The sequence below is a fragment of the Mytilus galloprovincialis genome, chromosome 7 (genome assembly GCF_965363235.1).
Source record: "Mytilus galloprovincialis chromosome 7, xbMytGall1.hap1.1, whole genome shotgun sequence".
In the NCBI taxonomy this organism is placed as follows: domain Eukaryota; kingdom Metazoa; phylum Mollusca; class Bivalvia; order Mytilida; family Mytilidae; genus Mytilus; species Mytilus galloprovincialis.
The window spans coordinates 23,294,287-23,317,165 of NC_134844.1; the positions used below are offsets into that span (position 1 = coordinate 23,294,287).

At 32.2% G+C, this 22,879-nt stretch overlaps 2 protein-coding genes across 2 annotated transcripts; both read left to right on the plus strand.

Annotated features, from left to right (window-relative positions):
* Positions 1–4,511: 4,511 nt before the first annotated feature.
* LOC143081570 (uncharacterized) lies at positions 4,512–7,264 on the plus strand. The gene is made up of 4 exons (XM_076257370.1): positions 4,512–4,621; positions 5,045–5,209; positions 5,955–6,324; positions 6,817–7,264. The coding sequence occupies exons 2-4, from the start codon at positions 5,054–5,056 to the stop codon at positions 7,119–7,121; spliced, it is 831 nt and encodes a 276-aa protein (XP_076113485.1). The 5' UTR covers positions 4,512–4,621; positions 5,045–5,053; the 3' UTR covers positions 7,122–7,264.
* An 8,985-nt stretch (positions 7,265–16,249) lies between these two features.
* Positions 16,250–19,737, plus strand: LOC143081571 (uncharacterized). The gene is made up of 4 exons (XM_076257371.1): positions 16,250–16,346; positions 17,464–17,628; positions 18,372–18,741; positions 19,290–19,737. Exons 2-4 carry the CDS (start codon positions 17,473–17,475, stop codon positions 19,592–19,594), a joined length of 831 nt encoding a protein of 276 aa, XP_076113486.1. The 5' UTR covers positions 16,250–16,346; positions 17,464–17,472; the 3' UTR covers positions 19,595–19,737.
* Positions 19,738–22,879: the final 3,142 nt, after the last annotated feature.

Sequence of the window (22,879 nt, forward strand, 5' to 3'; positions counted from 1 at the left end):
CTTTTTGCTATGCATCTTCCTCATAAACACAATAGAAAAATGCACTCTATATTTTCATCTTAAATATATTATTGATATTATAGATATTTTAACCAAACATCTTAATACTCTAAATGATGAAAAACTGCAATGGTTCTGTATACAATCCGTTCCCATTTCTAATTAGTTTGACGCTGAATGGGGAATGGTCTAGGTAACAAATATAGAAACTTCACATAGTTAAAAAGTAAAATCATTGAAATTCCAAAGATTGACAACATTAACAACATAAACGAACCAAATCAAACCACCAAAAAATTACTCAAAGACTTTCAAAATTGTTCAATTTTACATACTAAACGTTCACACAAACAAATCCGTATTGTATTGGAGAATATTAAGCGCATGCAATATTTTATCTCGAAGAATAGGAACTATGGTCAGGATTAGGAAGTATATCATATAAATACAAACCATGGAGAAAATAACGCTTATTTATCTCTTCATTTATGTTTTACTGTTAAAGATAATTTAAAAATTTCCTCTTGAAACTTGTCTGTGTTTGTGACAAGAACAAAACAAAAAACCAGCAGTTGATTTTCACATTGAATGAAAAGACTATGTTTAAGACACTTGCATTATGTAAAATGAGGTAAAATGAAATGGTAGCAAAAACTTAAAAAAAAACCAAAAAAACTGATCCAAACTACTTATTGAAAGCATTTAACTTGTATATGATTTTTATCACTATTCTGCACAGAAACACCTTCTTAGTGCTATTTCTTTTTACACACATTCTACGGTGGAAGATGTAATAATCTTCCAATCTGGTGCAATACATTTGATACATGTTACCAAGCTGACATCTTGAAAAAAATCATATAACAACACAAACTGGAAGATGAACTTTGTAACCTTCAATTTTCGGTGACTAGAACTAGAAAATATTATTTTATCTGGGAAACTGGGGAAACCGTTCTTTGTTGTGATACTACCCGGATATGAAAGAAGATTTTATACGACAAACGGAAACAATTATCTAGTATCTTATGATATATGTACTTTACTCAGAATCATTACCAAACAATCTACTATAAGTACATTTCAGTGTACATTGGTTTGTTTTTATCATAGCCTCCAATATTTAAAATGCATGCAAAAATTATTAATAAAATGTGGCTGTCCTGAATACCTTTATAGGTCATATTACATACAAACAAGCGATTGGGATATTTTGATGTAGTGTGTATTCGCAAGTCGTTTTATTAATTTTTCCAGAGGACGCTTGGTAGACATCCCATCAGTTTCACGGTTTGATTCACGAACGGTTGACCGATACGATCAGCCAAACTCAAATCACAAGCACATGTTTTTTGCGGTCTTAAATCTTTGAATCCCAGTCATCTAATCTGTTAATTTAACCGATGTTAAAAATTCCTATGATACATATATAAATATTGTGGACAAGAATGATTTCACATGGCCAGTAAAGCTTGCATAACAGGAGACGCTTAGCCTGTCTAAGCACCATGTTTTGGTTCGTTTAATTCCCTCAGTTTTTGTTTTTATCTTGATTTGTACCTCTTTGATGGATTTATAACATTTCAATATCAGTAAACTGCTATTTTTGCTTATCATAACATTTCACTAAGTAGCATATTAAAATACCACTGATTTGTTCGGTTTGTAACAAGTATCGAGAAGTATGAAAGCTGGGTCTGGTGTAGACTGTACCTTAATTCTAAGGTTGTGGGTGGATTTTCGATTATAAGTGTGGTTGTGTATTCATAAAACACATTTTTATCAAAAAATGTAACAGATTTTTGACACACAACCCTCTATATGAACCACAGATGATTCCTTTATTAGTAAAATTCGCTAATACTGGTAAATAGTTACCAAAGGTACCAAGATTATAATTTAATACGCCAGATGAGCGTTTCGTCTACATAAGACTCATCAGTGACACTCTCAGATCAAAATTTTTATAAAGCCAAACAAGTACAAATTTGAAGAGCATTGACGACCAAGCATTCCAAAAAGTTGGGCTAAATACGACTAAGGTAATCTATTCCTGGGATAGGAACATCCTTAGTTTTTTGAAAAAATCTAAGTTATCAAACAGGATATTTATGAAAATGACCATATAATTGATATTCATGTCAATACTGAAGTTCTGACTACTGGTCTAGTGATACCCTTTGGGACGAAACGTCCACCACCAGTGGCATCGACCCAGTCGTAAGTGCATACAGAAAAAAACCTCATAAAAATCCCGCCACAAATTATTTGTGCATGTTCCTAGCCAGGAGCCTGTAATGTTTGCTGTTTCTCATAATTTGTTTATAGCTTCTTGTTTTGCATTGTTTGTTATTTTATTTTGTCGTTACACCCCTGTCCCAGTTAAAGGGAAGGGTTTGATGTCAACATACTAGTTTACTTCGTCATATTCTCTATGTGCATTTCTAAAGTCAGGAATCTATTATTCAGTGGTTGTCGTTTGTTGGTGTTTTACGTATTTGTTTTTCGTTCATTATTTTTTTACACAAACTAGGCCGTTAGTTTTTCTCGTTTGAATTCTTTTACATTTGTTGCCCCTTAGTTGTTAATTTCTTTGTCATTTAGTCTCTTGAGGAGAGTTGTCTCATTGGCAATCATACCAAGTCTTCTTTTTAAATTTAAAGGTATAACTAATACACTCTATATCATCTATTGGATACTTTCCATGAACATTTTTTACACGAAAGTTTTAATATGATTACACAATTATTGCACTAGAAACTATCATTTCAATAGAACATGTACCAAACTGACAGACAATCAGCAGAAGTACCAGATTATAGTCCACTATCAGCAGGACCGATCCAATGATGTGTACTTGACCTTTAGGTCTTCAGAAGTATACCTTGTAAATGATGCGTATCGAACAGATAGTCCATCAGCTACAGCAACGACCCAAAGATTTACCGAACTAAAAGGCCACCAGAAGTAGTATCGACCGATAGTATACCGATCTGAATATCAACAGTCAATGATACCGAACAATGTTAAATTGATCATACATCGATTAAAGTGCATACATCATGTTGTTCTAAAATAATTTCCATCAGTCACAAGGAAGCTATTAAACCAAGAGTTCCAAATGGTGAAGTTGAAATCATCCCTTCGTAAATTTTACGGACGTCATCACGAGTTGGTTGACCGTTATGGAATAACCGTTTCACAAATGATATCGGATATGTTCCTTACGTCGTAACTACAATCCCCTTCCCTTTCATGAATGTGACCTACCGAATTAGACTATTTACCGGATTTGTTATCAAATGAGCAACACGACGGGTGCCACATGTGGAGCAGGATCTGCTTACCCTTCCGGAGCACCTGATATCAACCCTAGTTTTTGGTGGGGTTCGTGTTGCTTATTCTTTAGTTTTCTATGTTGTGTTATGTGTACTATTGTTTGTCTGTTTGTTTTTTTCATTTTTAACCATGGCGTTGTCAGTTTGTTTTCGATTTATGAGTTTGACTGTTCCATTGGTATCTTTCGTCCCTTTTTGCAGTAGAGATTAAAAATATATCAGCAAAACATTAAAAAAAGCAAATGGACCTTTATAGATAGGCTAGATCAGTTTTTATGTAATATAGAGTTGAAATGATACTTAGAATACTATTGCATAATAGATTAATTTATTTCTAGACAAAATGTATATGTATCAATCAGTAATATCAGTTGTTAAAACATTCAGCACCGATTGTAGGGTAAACATAGTCCATCAGGAACAGTTTTGAATCATTGGTAGAAATTGTATGAGCTGTACATTTTCAGATGAAATGCATCATTACAGTGAGTGCTAGTAAATAAATTTGAGGTCAATTTTGAAAATATATCCTTTGAAAAATTGATTCATTACTTTATGTCGATTGTTAAGGCATATTTCTTAATAAGATTAAATAATTAATGATTTATCGAACATCGAGAAACCACTTGTACCTAAATATTACTAAGAATATCGTCAAAGACTAAGGACTTTGTACCCCAGGAATAGAATATTTGGCAGGAAATTACGAAAATTTTAATCCTTGATAATCTTTAATTTAACACCTTATTTGATATTTTTGACCTTAGATTCGAGCGTCATCGATTAGTCTTTTGTAGACAAACAGCGAGTCTGGTGAGAAAAAATTAAACCATTGTAAGCAGAATGAGTTTAATAAACAAATCGATAAAGCGGACTTATGTAAATGATAAACGCAACATTCATAACACTGTACCTTATAACCACGTAAATGTTTGTTATTTTTCTTAACCTTTTGCGTCTTTCTTCAAACGAAAAACAATGAAAGTCAAAAATATGGAGGCGAACAAACGTCATAAACGACATGGTCATCGACTGGTAGTTCCCTTTTTATTAATAGTAGGATTATCAAATGTACAGGCATTTTTCCCTTATCAAAACAACATTCGAATTATTACATACGAATCATACGTATGTTGCGAAGAGATTAAAGAATGTGTTATCTAAATGTAAACTTATTAATCCTAGTCCATTCATTGTTATATCCGTCTCTTCTCCTATAAATATGGAAGCACATGTAAAATTGTATACAAACAAAAGCACGTGGAGAAACAACTTCAAAATAGGTAAGAAATATTAGTTTATTTTCACCGTAGCTAAATCTTTAGGCATATACATTTTTGTCATAATATTTGTAAGTTTTGATATAAATTCTTAAGATTTTTCGGCATCAATCACATTAAAATGTTATATTTCAGTGATGTGTTTTGGATGTGCAATTGACAATAATTGCGTTATTTGGAAATTAGGTATTGCTTGTAGACCTTCAATTGTCCCATTCCAAATATATTTAGACTCATTGATTGATACATATTAAAATAGTGTATAGACACCTATATATTGTTGAGGTATGATTTTTCCCATCTTCTTAACCAGAACTGCTTGATTCTAAATTGTTGAAACATCAAATATTGATATTTTACTTTACGTGTATATGAACTAATTATTTAATTTACTATTCTTTATAACACATTATTTGGAATTCACAGGAAAACAATATGTTGACACAGATTTATACAGTATGTACATTTATTGCTGTGGTCTTTGCGCACGGTAGACTTATATCCCCTCCTGGTAGATCCTCAATGTGGCGTTATGGGTACAACACACCTAAGAATTACAACGATAACCAGATGTCTTGTGGAGGATTTTATGTAAGTCTTCATACATACCTTAGGTTAAACTAGGAAAGGGTTCAAGTTGAATTAATGAAAACATAATGGTGTCTTGTACGACTAGATTTCAGAAACTCAGAACTGTCATTTACCTTACAAGAAGGTAATAAATGTGCATCTTTAATATACTAGAATACTAGTATATCTTTGAAAGAGGGACGAAAGATACCAAAGGGACAGTCAAACTCATAAATCTAAAACAATAAAAAATCTAATTTGAAATATGCATACTTATATCATGTATTTATGGTTCCCATCACAGTGCAAAGCTGTTTGTTTTATTCGATATGCACGCCATATTGACTTAACAAATTCTATAGATAACTTATTTTCGTGAGCGACTTATTTTCGCGACTTCCACGAGTAAAATAAATTAACACGGATATAAATTGTCGCGAATATGTCATTTAAATAGAGTAAAAGTAAGAAAACCGCGAAGAAAGAGCTCATCGCGACATAAAGTATCCAAGAAAAAAGTTTGTTTACAGTAACAATTCTGAGGGGTTGCCTCATGATTTGGCTAACGCTCTTTTATTAGATTCAGATATTTAACTCGGCACAGGTTCAGGACGGAGGACGATTTTAAATAAGTACATTAATGATGTAGTATGGCTAATTCAGACCCGATAAACAACATAAGCTTCATGTTCACGTAGTTTGTGAATCTGATACTGCGCATTAACTTTTGAGAAAAATTAAACTTCCATTTACTATAATTTTTCAGAAACAATGGACAGTTAATGGAGGAAAATGTGGCGTATGCGGCGACCCATGGAACGAGGCTCATGAGAACGAAGCTGGAGGAAAATATGCAACAGGAACTATCGTTAGTCAATTTAAGACAGGACAAAGCATTCAGGTTAAAGTTCAGATAACTGCTACTCATCGTGGATATTTTGAGTTCCGTCTTTGTCCGGTTAACAATCCACGCCAGCCAGCCACTCAAGCTTGTCTAGATAGGAACCTACTCAAACAACATAATGGTCAGTCGAAGTTTTATGAACCAGGAGCAATCGGAACATATACAGTTGATCTTGTTCTTCCTCAAGGTTTAACATGTACACAGTGTGTATTGCAGTGGAAATGGAATACAGGTAAGAAACATTATCTTATTTCAATCTATACAAATAACTAGAGATAAACAATTTAACAACTTTTACTGATAACCATAGTGATAATATAAAATTGAGAATGGAAATGGGGAATGTGTCAACGAGACAACAACCCGACCATAGAGCAGACAACAGACAGAATATTCAGAATATGTCTCCGTAAATCAATGCTGGTCTTTATCCACCTTTAAAAATGAAATACCACACTTTCCTATTATATATTGTGGCCTTAACTGATCATGTGAAATGATCTGAAATATTGATTTCTTTCAATGTCACATATTTTCAACAATTCACGTAATAGGTAATAATTATTGTATGTATATATTTGAGTTATTTTACTAGCACCAGGAACTAATAACGTACCTATTTCTATCAATTACAATAAGTTTGTCATATGCGTTCTGAACAGTTAAAAGCTTGCTCTGCTTGTTTATTATGTCTATTATTCTCTGATATTGTTTATTCTTTCAGGGAACTCATACAACTGTGATAATAACCATAACTGTTGTATTGGTTGTGGGCCACAAGAACAGTTTTATGGCTGTTCAGATATAGCTATTTCGTCGTCTGGAACAAATCAATTTTCTCATACTGGTGTTCAACAAGGACACCCAGTCGGATTTTTACCTATTTCAGGACACAATGTTAGAACATGCAAGGCAACACCACTTTTCAAAAGTCGGTATCCCTATGCAGACAGATATTGTTTATTACAATGCAACCAGAATAAATGTCCACCAAGTACATACTGCACTGATGCTTGTAGAATCCACTGAATGTGGACACATTTTACAAAATGTATACTCATTTACCTATGTTTTATTTGATAGAAACTTTATTTTGTTTACAATGTTTTTATAAATGTATTTATTGCTATTGCATAATTGTCGTTTTTTATAAATAAAATCGTTTATTGATAGATTTAGGTTTTTTTCAAACAAAAACAACTAAGTAACAGTCTGCAGAGGCGGTAAAGAGCTATTAATATGACAAAAGAGACGGATAGATAGATATTTTTTTCTTAAAGTTACAAGTTTAGATAGTAATATGAGGCAGGCATTGCCTGTATAAGGGGACGAAATCTGTATAATTTTTTTTTTTAATTCAAACATATTTTAACTCAAAATCTGTCAAAAAAGAAACGGTAATACCGTAACGTTTCTGATTTGATTTTGGTTCTGTTGTTAGGGATTTTAGTTGTGACGTTATTTTAGTAATGACGTCATATTCAATGATAACAAAGAAACGCTATCATCAGGTAATGTTTTTTCATATCAACGATTCTGACATGACGTCCTTCAAACGCTTTGAATACACACCCGTGGTAAAATATGAATATATTGTTAGAGCTGTCCCAATCGTACTCCCACGTCATATGCTTTTTTATGAATAAGATATACGTCGTCATAGAACGATGACGTAATAATATAAGCATTTTACGGGTAATACACGCTTGCCAAACCAAAAATCATCACAACAAGCATGAAGGAAACGAAAACAAACGATGCTTAAATGTGGTATAAGCAATACATAAGACATTATAAGTAAATTATCATTTAAATTCATTCAAAACTATCTAAATACGTTATTGTAAATACCTCAAGCATGTCACCAGTTCAGTTTGCTCCGTTCTTTTTACGCCAATTTAATAGTGTGTTTATTTATGAGGTCGGCAAATAGTGCCTCCACCTAGAGCGCTTCGATCCAAAAGAATTGCCGTATTTGTCCTATCGCTCAGGGTAAAATATTTGTCATAAAGGGCCAACCCGTGGTAAAATGACGATATATTCAAGCCCCATGAATTATTTCTTAAATAATTAAAAATGAAATTGTTATTGTGTTCCTTCCTATATTTTACTGGACTGATAAATATATATTTCACTCAAAGTCTCATGTCAAACGAGACCGGAAGAAGGAAGTAGATTTCTGCGCAAATGCGGGAATTAAAAAAAGTGACAAAAAAAAGTTAACGATTTTGAGTTCATCAGTACAATGAAAATTTCGGGAAATTTTCTCGATTTTTTTTTTTTTTTTTTTAATTTTTCTATTGTTATAGGGTACTTCGTCCCCTTAATACACTGTATCCATGAAAATAGAATACTCTTTAGAGCGTTTTGCAACACTTCCATCGAGATTGATTGGGGTTAAACTTAGAGTGCCCTTATATTTGTAGAAATTGCACAAAAGGAACTAAAAAAATAACAGCATACATGTGTGAATTGTTTAAAGATTTGATTAAAGAAATAAAACTAAATATTTATAACACAAAATTGAGGTGGAAATTGCCTTTCCTAATCATTTCTTTTTCCGAGGAAATATTAGTTTCTATTGAAGTGTAATTAATTGAATAATCAGATTCAATTCTTTGTCAGTTTTGTGCAGTGCATGCATTTTTAACTTGATCATCATGTGCAAAATTTGTTAACATTAGGACTTTCTATAATCACCTCTTCTTTCAAAGTTAATTTGCCATTGGTTAGATGTGTTTTATCATTTAATTTTGCCATTTGATTAGGGACTTTCCGTTTTGAATTTTCCTCGAAGATCAATATTTTTGTATTTTTATTTTTTTGTCAACAATTTAGCTATCTAATATTTGACCAGAATAACTATTTTACTTTTGAATTCACAAATGATAGATGATTAAGAATATACAAACTAAAAATTTAAATCAATGTTGTTTTGAGTGGTATTCAGTCGAATTGTAGGTATACTTCTTTTTGTTACAGTTGATCAACAAGGTTTCCAGTTTACAAGCCATCGGGGTTGAAGTGTGTTACTACCTTAAATTGAAACGGCAATGGCATGTATAATGCACGTACAATACGTTAATACGATAAAATAAAGAAGTATGAGTAAAAGTGCCACTTCGGTTTGAACAAAATTTATTTGTTTTAATTAAATGCACATGGAATCAGTCGTTCTAGTCCGATATAACCTCTTTTTGATATTTGAATGAGAATATCAAAAGTAGATTTGTCAGATTTATACACGTCTCTATCTATTTGATACCATCAAAAGCATAATGAAAATAATTCGATTAATCTACACGTATGCATCAACACTGAAGTACTGCCTTCGATACTGACGGTTTACTCAACTAGATTAGTTTTGATAAGAACAAAAAAAAAATAAAACATAAATCAACTAACTTATCAAATAATAAAGTAGATGGATTTTGATAAAAGCTTGTCCGATAAAAAGTTATGTATCCAAAATGTATTTGCTTAATCTATTTATCAGGTTAGTAATAAGGAAATCATATCATCTCATTTGTTTCCAAACAATTGGTATACAGGTATAATGAATGAAAACACAAAAGATTAAAGGGTAAAATATTACATGAAATAATTGATTATTGGTCAATACTGAATTATTTAGCAAGAAGTGAGCTAAAAGGTAAAATATTGCCGCATAATATCAATATCAACTGATATAAAAACACATGTATTTTTATGAAATTTCGTATAAATAGTATCCACGATTACCATTAATACCATAATTTCCACCTAAACTATCGATTCGTGAAAAATTATAAGTATCGACTCCAAAATCTACTTATGTATATGTATTGCACAATAAGACTATTACTCACTAGTTCCGTTACAACATTGAACCCCCACTTAACTGTCGTGTCGTGGGAAATTATAAGTATCAAACTAGAGAAATTTATTATATTATAAGTTCTTATCAATAAATACTATAATGTCTTTATATTTCCAATAACACAAAACGATAAGCATAAGGTGTTTTCAATTTCCAAATGCCATATTTGCTTTAATTGATCTGAGAGTCGATATTTTAGCGCTGCAACTAACCCTTTGGGATAGTCACCATTCTTAAATAGGGAAATATTTGATAAATATTTAATATGCCATTTATTCCTAATTAATTTTCATGGTTATTTATTTGAAGTGTTATAGTGAGGTGCTATCCTGCAAGTTACGATGGACACCTTATCGTTGTTTGAAACTAGTTTACAATTATAAGAAATAATTCTATTTTTAATTGAAGTGATAATAGGTGACGTCCCTTTCCGTATAAACAATTTGGTTCTGAGTACATGTTTTCACTTTGAGAAAACGTTTCAAGTATTTCAAATGAACTTTTTCAATTATATCATTTTTCCCATATCCACAACAATAAAGGAGGATGGGCTTCAGAACTTAATCAACAGGTCTATCCGACATTTAATAGATATAATATGTGTTCTGTCCTTCTTCAGTGCTCCATACATAGCTTTCGTTGCTATTTGTGGCAAATTTCTCTTGATTTGCTTGAATGGGGGCATAGAATGATTGGCTGTAGTTGTGACTTTTACAATGCTGTGTCTTGTCCACCACATCGTAGATAGTCTGTGTCCAAAACAGATACAACGATTTAACTACTATGCTTCGCATCAACACATTATGTTATTGTTCTGCAAAAAAGAAATATATCTGAAGTCTATTTTCACATTTTTGTCATTACTCTCTCCGTTGTGTATTTATGTTTATAAGCATTTGTTTTAAAGTATACACGTCTTGCAAAAATATTTACTTGTTTCGTGTTAAAAGTCGGATAATATATAATTTTAAAACGTTATGAATAAAACTGTTAAATTTTCAACTATTGTTGTGCATCATAACTTGTCAAAAATAAAACACTTTATAAGTTTTCTTATAGTTTTGAAAGTCTTATATATCAAAGTGTTTCTCTTGGTAAACAATGGCGCCGAATGCTTCTGTATTACGTTTTGTGAAAGTAAGTAACGTATATTCAAGATAATACTTAATATATGGTGATTGATTAGTTTGTTTGTAGGTATGTCATACCTAAATCTCTTTGGCACATATATATTTTAGAATAAATAATTGATTTATCTTCGCTAGTGATATGAACATATTACGACTATTAGTATGTTAGATCAATATCTAGTCCTAACAATTATGTATGTGTCGTTGCAAAGAGTGTGTGAATTGGACTTAGTTACGTTCTTTATCCTAAACAAAATCAAAAGTAAAAGACTGAGTTACCCTGCAAAGCCAATGATCATCAATGCGGGAGTAAATCTTCAAAACGTCTTAACCAATATCAAATGAGTGCTAAAGATTATCTCCCGTATTGTTTTTTGCACATTTCGACTAAAAGGTATAAAAAGATTAAGTTTAAAATTCGTGTACGAGAAAGGCTAATTAAAATCTCTTAGAAATAGTCGAATCAAGAAATAATCTATCAGTTTGGATATAAACAAAATGTATTTTTATCTCACGGAACACAAAATGATAAAATAACTTTGTGTTACTTTTTGCAATACATCTTCCTCATAAACACAATAGAAACATGCACTCTATATTTTCATCTTTAATATATTATTGATATTATAGATATTTTAACCAAACATCTTAATACTCTAAATGATGAAAAGCTGCAATGGTTCTGTATACAATCCGTACCCATTTCTAATTAGTTTGACGCTGAATGGGGAATGGTCTAGGTAACAAACATAGAAACTTCACATAGTTAAAAAGTAAAATTATTGAAATTCTAAAAATTGAAAACATTAACAACATAAACGAACCAAATCAAACCACCAAAAAATTACTCGAAGACTTTCAAAATTTTTCAATTTTACATATTAAACGTTCACACAAACAATTCCGTATTGTATTGGAGAATATTAAGCGCATGCAATATTTTATCTCGAAGAATAGGAACTATGGTCAGGATTAGGAAGTATATCATATAAATACAAACCATGGACAAATTAACGCTTATTTATCTCTTCATTTATGTTTTGTTGTTATAGATAGTTTGAAAATTTCCTCTTGAAACTTGTCTGTGTTTGTGATAGGAACAAAAGGAAAAACAGCAGTTGATTTTCACATTGAATGACAAGACTATGTTTAAGGCATTTGCATTATGTAAAAGGATGTAAATTGAAAGGGTAGCAAAAACTTTAAAAAAAAATCTGATCCAAACTACTAATTAATAGCATTTAACTTGTATATGATTTGTATCACTATTCTGCACAGAAACACCTTCCCAGTGCTATTTCTTTTTACACAAATTCTACTGTGGAAGATGTCATAATCTTCCAATCTAGTGCAACATATTTGGTACATGTATTGCTATTCAAAATACAGATAGTATTAAACGCATAATGTTTAAACAAAAAGATAAAATCAACTCACAGAATCTATTAGTGAACTCGATTGGCCGAATTGGACGTTAAACAAGCAACCAAAATGTTATCAAGCTGACATCTTGAAAAAAAATCATATAACAACATAAACAGGAAGATGAACACTGTAACCTTCAATTTCGGTGACTAGTACTAGAAAATACTATTTTATCTGGGAAACTGGGGAAACCGTGCTTTGTTGTGATGCTACCCGGATATGAAAGAAGATTTTATACGACAAAAGGAAACAATTATCTAGTATCTTATAATACATGTACTTTACTCAGAATCATTACCAAACAATCTACTATAAATACATTTCAGTGTACATTGGTTTTGTTGTTATCATAGCCTCCAATATAAGAAATGCATACAAACATTATTAATAAAATGTGGCTTTCCTGTATACCTTCATAGGTCATATTACATACAAACAAGCGATTGGGATATTTTGATGTAGTGTGTATTCGCAAGTCGTTTTATTAATTTTTTCCAGAGGACGCTTGGTAGACATCCCATCAGTTTCACGGTTCGATCCACGAACGGTTGACCGATACGATCAGCCAAACTCAAATCACTAGCACATGTTTTTGAGGTCTTAAATCTTTGGATCCCAGTCATCTAATCTGTAAATTTAACCAATGTTAAAAATTCCTATGATACATATATAAATGTTGTGAACAAGAATGATTTCACATGGCCAGTAAAGCTTTCATAACAGGAGACACGTAGCCTGTCTAAGCACCATGTTTGGGTTCGTTTAATTCCCTCAGGTTTTGTTTTCATCTTGATTTGTACCTCTTTGATGGATTTATAACATTTCAATATCAGTAAACTACTATTTTTGCTTATCATTACATTTCACTAAGTAGCATATTAAAATACCACTGATTTGTTCGGTTTGTTATAAGTATCGAAAAGTATGACAGCTGGGTCTGGTGTAGACTGTACCTTAATTCTAAGCAGGTGGGTGCATTTTCGATTATAAGTGTGGTTGTGTATTCATAAAACACATTTTTATCAAAGAATGTAACAGATTTTTGGCACACAACCTTCTATATGAACCACAAATGATTCCTTTATTAGTAAAATTCGCAAATACTGGTAAACAGGTACCAGGATTATAATTTAATACACCAGATGCGCGTTTCGTCTACATAAGACTCACCAGTGACGCTCTCAGATCGAATTGTTATAAAGCCAAACAAGTACAAAGTTGAAGAGCATTGACGACCAAACATTCCAAAAAGTTGGGCCAAATACGGCTAAGGTAATCTATTCCTGGGATAAGATCATCCTTAGTTTTTCGAAAAAATCAAAGTTATCTAACAGGATATTTCTAAAAATGACCATATAATTGATATTCATGTCAATACTGAAGTTCTGACAACTGGGCTAGTGATACCCTTTTGGACGAAACTTCCACCAGCAGTGACATCGACCCAGTGGTAAGTGCATACAGAAAAAAAAACCCATAAAAACCCCGCCCACAAATTATTTGTGCATGTTCCTAGCTAATTTTTGCTGCTTCTCATAATTTGTTTATAGCTTATTGTTTTGCATTGATTGTTATTCTATTTTGTCGTTACACCCCTGTCCCAGTTAAAGGGGAGAGTTTGATGTCAACATACTAGTTTACTACGTCATATTCTCTATGTGCATTTCTAAAGTCAGGAACCTATTATTCAGTGGTTGTCGTTTGTTGCTTTTTTACGTATTTGTTTTTCTTTCATTATTTTTTTACACAAACTAGGCCGTTAGTTTTTCTCGTTTGAATTCTTTTACATTTGTTGCCCCTTAGTTGTTAATTTCTTTGTCATTTAGTCTCTTGAGGAGAGTTGTCTCATTGGCAATCATACCATGTCTTCTTTTTAAATTTACAGGTATAACTAATACAGTCTATATCATCTATTGGATTCTTTCCATGAACATTTTTTACACGAAAGTTTTAATATGATTACACAATTATTGCACTAGAAACTATCATTTCAATAGAACATGTACCAAACTGACAGACTATCAGCAGAAGTACCAGATTATAGTCCACTATCAGCAGGACCGATCCAATGGTGTGTACCGGACCTATAGTTCTTCAGAAGTATACCTTGTAAATGATACGTATCGAACAGATAGTCTATCAGCTACAGCAACGACCCAAAGATTTACCGAACTAAAAGGCCACCAGAAGGAGTATCGACCGATAGTAAACCGATCTGAATATCAACATTCAATGATACCGAACAATGTTAAATTGATCATACATCGATTAAAGTGCATACAACATGTTGTTCTAAAAATAATTTCCATCAGTCACAAGGAAGCTATTAAACCAAGAGTTCCAAATGGTGAAGTTGAAATCATCCCTTCGTAAATTTTACGGACGCCATCACGGGTTGGTTGACCGTTATGGAATAACCGTTTAACAAATGATATCGGATATGTTCCTTACGTCGTAACTACAATCCCCTTCCCTCTCATGAATGTGACCTACCGAATTACACTATTTACCGGATTTGTTATCACATAAGCAACACGACGGATGCCACATGTGGAGCAGGATCTACTTACCCTTCCAGAGCACCTGAGATCACCCCTATTTTTGGTGGGGTTCGTGTTGCTTATTCTTTAGTTTTCTATGTTGTGTCATATGTACTATTGTTTGTCTGTTTGTCTTTTTCATTTTTCAATTGATGAGTTTGACTGTCCCTTTGGTATCTTTCGTCCCTCTTTTGCAGTAGAGATTAAAACTTTAAACAGCAAAACATAAAAAAACAAAATGGACCTTCATAGATAGGCTAGATCAGTTTTTATGTAATATAGTGTTGAAATAATACTTAGAATACTTTTGCATAATAGATTATTTTATTTCTAGACAACATGTATATGTATCAATCAGTAATATCAGTTGTTAAAACCTTCAGCACCGATTGTAGGGTAAACATAGTCCATCAGGAACAGTTTTGAATCATTGGTAGAAATTTTATGAACTGTACATTTTCAGATAAAATGCATCATTACAATGAATGCTAGTAAATCAATTTGAGGTCAATTTTGAAAGATGTAATATCGCTTTTAAAATATATCCTTTGAAAAAATGATCCATTACTTTATGTCGATTGTTAAGCCATATTTCTTAATAAGATTAAATAAATAATGATTTATCGAATATCGAGAAACCACTTCGATCTAATTATTACTAAGAATATCGTCAAAGACTAAGGACTTTGTACCCCAGGAATAGAATATTTGACAGGAAATTACGAAAATTTGAATCCTCGATAATCTTCAATTTGACACCTTATTTGATATTTTTGACCTTAGATTCGAGCGTCATCGATTAGTCTTTTGTAGACAAACAGCGAGTCTGGTGAGGAAAATTTAAACCATTGTAAGCAGAATAAGTTTAATAAACAAATCGATAAAGCTGACTTAATGTAAATGATCAACGCAACATTCATAACAATGTACCTTATAACCACGTAAATGTTTGTTATTTTTCTTAACCTTTTGCGTATTTCTTCAAACGAAAAACAATGAAAGTCAAAAATATGGAGGCGAATAAACGTCATAAACGTCATGGTCATCGGCTGGTAATTCCCTTTTTATGAATAGCAGGATTATCAAATGTACAGGCATTTTTCACTTATCAAAACAACATTCAAATTATTACATACGAATGATACGTATGTTGCGAAGAGATTAAAGAATGTGTTATCTAAATGTAAACTTATTAATCCTAGTCCATTCATTGTAATATCCGTCTCTTCTCCTATAAATATGGAAGCACATGTAAAATTGTATACAAACAAAAGCACGTGGAGAAACAACTTCAAAATAGGTAAGAATATTAGTTTATTTTCACCGTAGCTAAATCTTTAGACATATACATTTTTGTCATAATATTTGTAAGTTTTGATATAAATTCTTAAGATTTTTCGGCATCAATCACATTAAAATGTTATATTTGAGTGGTGTGTTTTGGATGTGCAATTGAAAATAATTGCGTTATTTGGAAAATTAGGCATTGCTTGTAGACCTTCAATTGTCCCATTCCAAATATATTTAGACTCATTGATTGATAGATATTAAAATAGTGTATAGACATCTATATATTGTTGAGGTATGATTTTTCCCATCTTCTTAACCAGAACTGCTTGATTCTAAATTGTTGAAACATCAAATATTGATATTTTACTTAACGTGTATATGAACTAATTATTTAATTTACTATTCTTTATAAATAAAGGCAACAGTAGTATACCGCTGTTCAAAACTCATAAATCCATGGACAAAAAACAAAATCGGGGTAACAAACTGAAACCGAGGGAAACGCATTAAATATAAGAGGAGAACAACGACACAACACCGAAACGCAACACACACAGAAACGGACCAAGCAATAGACAAAACACCACGAGAATAACAAATATAACATCAAAACCAAATACATGAATTAGGGATAGACAAGTACCGTGCCACGTCTTATCTAAAAAATAAGAGAAAACACAAACGACTCAACGTTAAAATGCAACACACACACAGAAACGAACAATATTATAACAATGGCCATCTTCCTGACTTGGTACAGGACACTTTTAAAGGGGAATAAAAGTGGTGGGTTGAACCTGGTTTTATGGCATGCCAAACCTCGCACTTTAATGGCAAAGTTAAATATAACATTGAAATGACAACATAATATTACAGGACTACAATACAAATAAAAAGGAGACCATATTAGACAAAGAAAAGCATGATTAATAGATAACAAAAAGCATCAGGTTTAAAATTCAATACGCCAAAAACGCGTCTAGTCCACACAAGGCTCAATAGTGACGCCCAGATATAAAAGATCGAAAGTGAAAAAAGTACAAAGTTGTACAGCACTGAAATCAAAAGTTGAAAAGGTTTTGCCAAATACGGCATTGTTTGTATAACACATTATTTGGAATTCACAGGAAAACAATATGTTGACACAGATTTATTCAGTATGTACATTTATTGCTGTGGTCTTTGCGCACGGTAGACTTATATCCCCTCCTGGTAGATCCTCAATGTGGCGTTATGGGTACAACACACCTAAGAATTACAACGATAACCAGATGTCTTGTGGAGGATTTTATGTAAGTCTTCATACATACCTTAGGTTTAATTAGGAAAGGTTCCAGTTGAATTAATGAAAACATAATGGTGTCTTGTACGGCTACATCTTAAAAACTCAGAACTGTCATTTACCTTACAAGAAGGTAATAAATGTGCATCTTTAATATACTAGAATACTAGTATATCTTTGAAAGAGGGACGAAAGATACCAAAGGGACAGTCAAACTCATAAATCTAAAACAATAAAAAATCTAATTTGAAATATGCATACTTATATCATGTATTTATGGTTCCCATCACAGTGCAAAGCTGTTTGTTTTATTCGTTATGCACGCCATATTGACTTAACAAATTCTATAGATAACTTATTTTCGTGAGCGACTTATTTTCGCGACTTCCACGAGTAAAATAAATTAACACGGATATAAATTGTCGCGAATATGTCATTTAAATAGAGTAAAAGTAAGAAAACCGCGAAGAAAGAGCTCATCGCGACATAAAGTATCCAAGAAAAAAGTTTGTTTACAGTAACAATTCTGAGGGGTTGCCTCATGATTTGGCTAACGCTCTTTTATTAGATTCAGATATTGAACTCGGCACAGGTTCAGGACGGTGGACGATTTTAAATAAGTACATTAATGATGTAGTATGGCTAATTCAGACCCGATAAACAATTAAGCTTCATGTGCACGTAGTTTGTGAATCTGATACTGCGCATTAACTTTTGAGAAAAATTAAACTTCCATTTACTATAATTTTTCAGAAACAATGGACAGTTAATGGAGGAAAATGTGGCGTATGCGGCGAGCCATGGAACGAGGCTCATGAGAACGAAGCTGGAGGAAAATATGCAACAGGAACCATCGTTAGTAAATTTAAGACAGGACAAAGCATTCAGGTTAAAGTTCAGATAACTGCTACTCATCGTGGATATTTTGAGTTCCGTCTTTGTCCGGTTAACAATCCACGCCAGCCAGCCACTCAAGCTTGTCTAGATAGGAACCTACTCAAACAACATAATGGTCAGTCGAAGTTCTATGAACCAGGAGCAATCGGAACATATACAGTTGATCTTGTTCTTCCTCAAGGTTTAACATGTACACAGTGTGTATTGCAGTGGAAATGGAATACAGGTAAGAAACATTATCTTATTTCAATCTATACAAATAACAAGAGATAAACAATTTTACAACTTTTACTGATAACCATAGTGATAATATAAAATTGAGAATGGAAATGGGGAATGTGTCAACGAGACAACAACCCGACCATAGAGCAGATAACAGACGAAGGCCACCAATGGGTCTTCAATGCAGCGAGAAATTCAATATGTATGAACACAATTTGCATCATTCAGAATATGTCTCCGTAAATCAATGCTGGTCTTTATCCACCTTTAAAAATGAAATACCACACTTTCCTATAATATATTGTGGCCTTAACTGCTCATGTGAAATGATCTGAAATACTGATTTCTGACAATGTCACATATCTTCAACAATTCACGTAATAGATAATAATTATTGTATGTATATATTTGAGTTATTCGTAGCACCAGGAACTAATAACGTACCTATGTCTATCAATTACAATAAGTTTGTCATATGCGTTCTGAACAGTTAAAAGCTGACTCTGCTTGTTTATTATGTGTATTATTATCTGATATTGTTTATTCTTTCAGGGAACTCATACAACTGTGATAATAACCATAACTGTTGTATTGGTTGTGGGCCACAAGAACAGTTTTATGGCTGTTCAGATATAGCTATTTCGTCGTCTGGAACAAGTCAATTTTCTCATACTGGTGTTCAACAAGGACACCCAGTCGGATTTTTACCCATTTCAGGACACAATGTTAGAACATGCCAGGCAACACCACTTTTCAGAAGTCGGTATCCTTATGCAGACAGATATTGTTTATTACAATGCAACCAGAATAAATGTCCACCAAGTACATACTGCACTGATGCTTGTAGAATCCACTGAATGTGGACACATTTTACAAAATGTATACTCATTTACCTATATTTCATTTGATACAAACTTTATTTTGTTTACAATGTTTTTATAAATGTATTTATTGCTATTGCATAATTGTCGTTTTTTATAAATAAAATCGTTTATTGATAGATTTATTTTTTTTTCAAACAAAAACAACTAATTAACGGTCTGCAGGGGCGGTAAAGAGCTATTAATATGACAAAAGAGATGGATAGATAGATATTTTATTTTCTTAAAGTTACAAGTTTAGATAGTGATTTGAGGCAGGCATTACCCGTATAAGGGGACGAAATGTGTATAAATTTATTTTTTTAATTCGATATTTTTACTCAAAATCTGTCAAAAAAGAAACGGTAATAACGTAACGATTATGATTTGATTTTGGTTCTGTTGTTAGGGATTTTAGTTGTGACGTTATTTTAGTAATGACTTCATATTCAATGTTAACAAAGAAACGCTATCATCAGGTAACGTTTTTTCATATCAAAGATTCTACACACCAGTGGTAAAATATGAATATATTGTCAGGGCTGTCCAAATCGTACTCCAACGTCATATGCTTTTTTATGAATACGATATACGACGTCATAGAACGATGACGTAAGAATATAAGCATTTTACGGGTAATAAACGCTTGCCAAACCAAAAATCATCACAAAAAGGATGAAGGAAACGTAAACAAAATGTGGTATAAGCAATACATAAGACATTATAAGTAATTCTAATATAACGTTCTTCTTAAGCTTTGGGTACAAAGCCTTGTTCTAATTCAAATAGAACATGGGCTGCACGTTATTGACGTCACAATTGAAATTGCAACGTCAGATGAATTTTGAACAACGCCAGAGATCAAAATGGACATTGTTGTTGGTGTTGCTCGCTAGTGAATTAAATAAAAACATTCTAAAAGTAAGTTTAAATGTTTCTGTTATTTTTTTATTGATAAACTGCTGATTTTCTATAACGTTTTTGGTTCATGAAATCAAAATGGCGACATTCCGAGCGTCTACTATAGGTCTGGTTTGAAGTGAAAAAGTTCAAATATTCCTATTAGAATCGAAATAATTCTATCCTGCCATGATCTAAGCTCATTTCAACATGGGTAGGCATTATATTTGTAAACATTTAATACCTCGCTAACGCTCGGTATTAAAATATTAACAAATATAATGCCTACCCACGTTAAAATGAGCATAGAGCATGGCAAGATAAAATTATTTCTTAAATTATCATTTGAATTCATCCAAAACTATCTAAATACGTTATTGTAAATACCTCAAGCGTGTCACTAATTCAGTTTGCTCCGTTCTTTTTACGCCAATTTAATAGTGTGTTTATTTATGAGAACTGCAAATAGCGCCTCCACCTAGAGCGTTTCGATCCAAAAGAATTGCCGTATTTGTCCTATCGCTCAGGGTAAAATATTTGTCATAAAGGGCCAACCCGTGGTAAAATGACGATATATTCAAGCCCCCATGAATTATTTCTTAAATAATTAAAAATGAAACTTTTATTGTGTTCCTTCCTATATTTTACTGGACTGATTAATATATATTTCACTCAAAGTCTCATGACAAACGAGACAGGAAGAAGGAAGTAGATTTCTGCGCAAATGCGGGAATTAAAAAAAGTTAACGATTTTAAGTTCATTAGTACAATGAAAATTTCGGGAAATTTTCCCGATTTTAATTTTAATTTAATTTTTTTATTTTTCTACTGTTATAGGGGACTTCGTCCCTTTAATACACTGTATCCATGAAAATAGAGTACCCTTTAGAGCGTTTTGCAACACTTCATCGAGATTGATTGGGGTCAAACTTAGAGTGCCCTTATATTTGATGAAATTGAACAAAAGGAACTAAAAAATTAACAGCATGCATGTGTGAATTGTTTAAAGATTTGATTAAAGATATAAAACGAAATATTTATAACACAAAATTTGGGGTGGAAATTGCCTTTCCTAATCATTTCTTTTCCCGAAGAAATATTAGTTTCTATTGAAGTGTAATTAATTGAATAATCAGATTCAATTCTTTGTCAGTTTTGTGCAGTGCATGCATTTTTAACTTGATCATGTGCAAAAATTGTTGACATTAGGACTTTCTATAATCACATCTTCTCTCAAAGTTTTTTGCAATTCGTTAGATGTGTTTTATCATTTAATTTTGCTATTTGATTAGGGACTTTCCGTTTTGAATTTTCCTCGGAGATCAATATTTTTGTATTTTTTATTTTTTTGTCAACAATTTAGCTATCTAATATTTGACCATAATAACTATTTTACTTTTGAATTCACAAAAAGTAAAATCACAAAAATACTGAACTTAGAGGAAAATCAATTCGGAAAGTCCATAATCACATGGCAAAATCAAACAACGAAACGCATCAAAAACGAATGGACAAGGACTGTCATATTCCTGACTTGGTACAGGCATTTTCAAATGTAGAAAATGGTGGATTAAACCTGGTTCTATACCGCTAACCCTCTCACTTTAATGACAGTCTCACAAATGATAGAAGAATAAGAATATACAATCTTAAAATTTAAATCAATATTTAGTTTGTCTTTATATTCAATCAGATTGTGTGTTGTTTAAGTTGTTTTGAGTGGTATTCAGTCGAATTGTAGGTATACTTCTTTTTGTTACAGCTGATCAACAAGGTTTCCAATTTACAAGCCATCGGGGTTGAAGTGTGTTACTACCTTAAATTGCGACGGCAATGGCATGCATAATGAACGTACAATACGTTAATACGATAAAATAAAGAAGTATGAATAAAAGTGCCACTTCGGTTTGAACAAAATTTATTTGTTTAAATTAAATGTACATGGAATCAGTTGTTCTAGCCCAATATATAACCTCTATTTGATATTTGAATAAGAATATCAAAAGTAGATTTGTCAGATTTATACACGTATCTATCTATTTGATACCATCAAAAGCAATAAGTATGAAAATAATTCGATTAATCTACACGTATGCATCAACACTAAAGTACCGCCTTCCATACTGACAGTTTACTAAACTAGATTAGTTTTGATAAGAACAAAAAAATAAAACATAAATAAACTAACTTATCAAATAATAAAGTTGGTGGATTTTGATAAAAGCTTGACCGATAAAAAGTTATGTATCCAAACTGTATTTGCTTAAATTATTTATCAGGTTAGTAATAAGGAAATCGTTTTATCTCATTTGTTTCCAAACAAGGTTATATCTAAATAGTTCAGAGATGGAGAAGGTCAATGATCTTTAACCTAAATGTGGT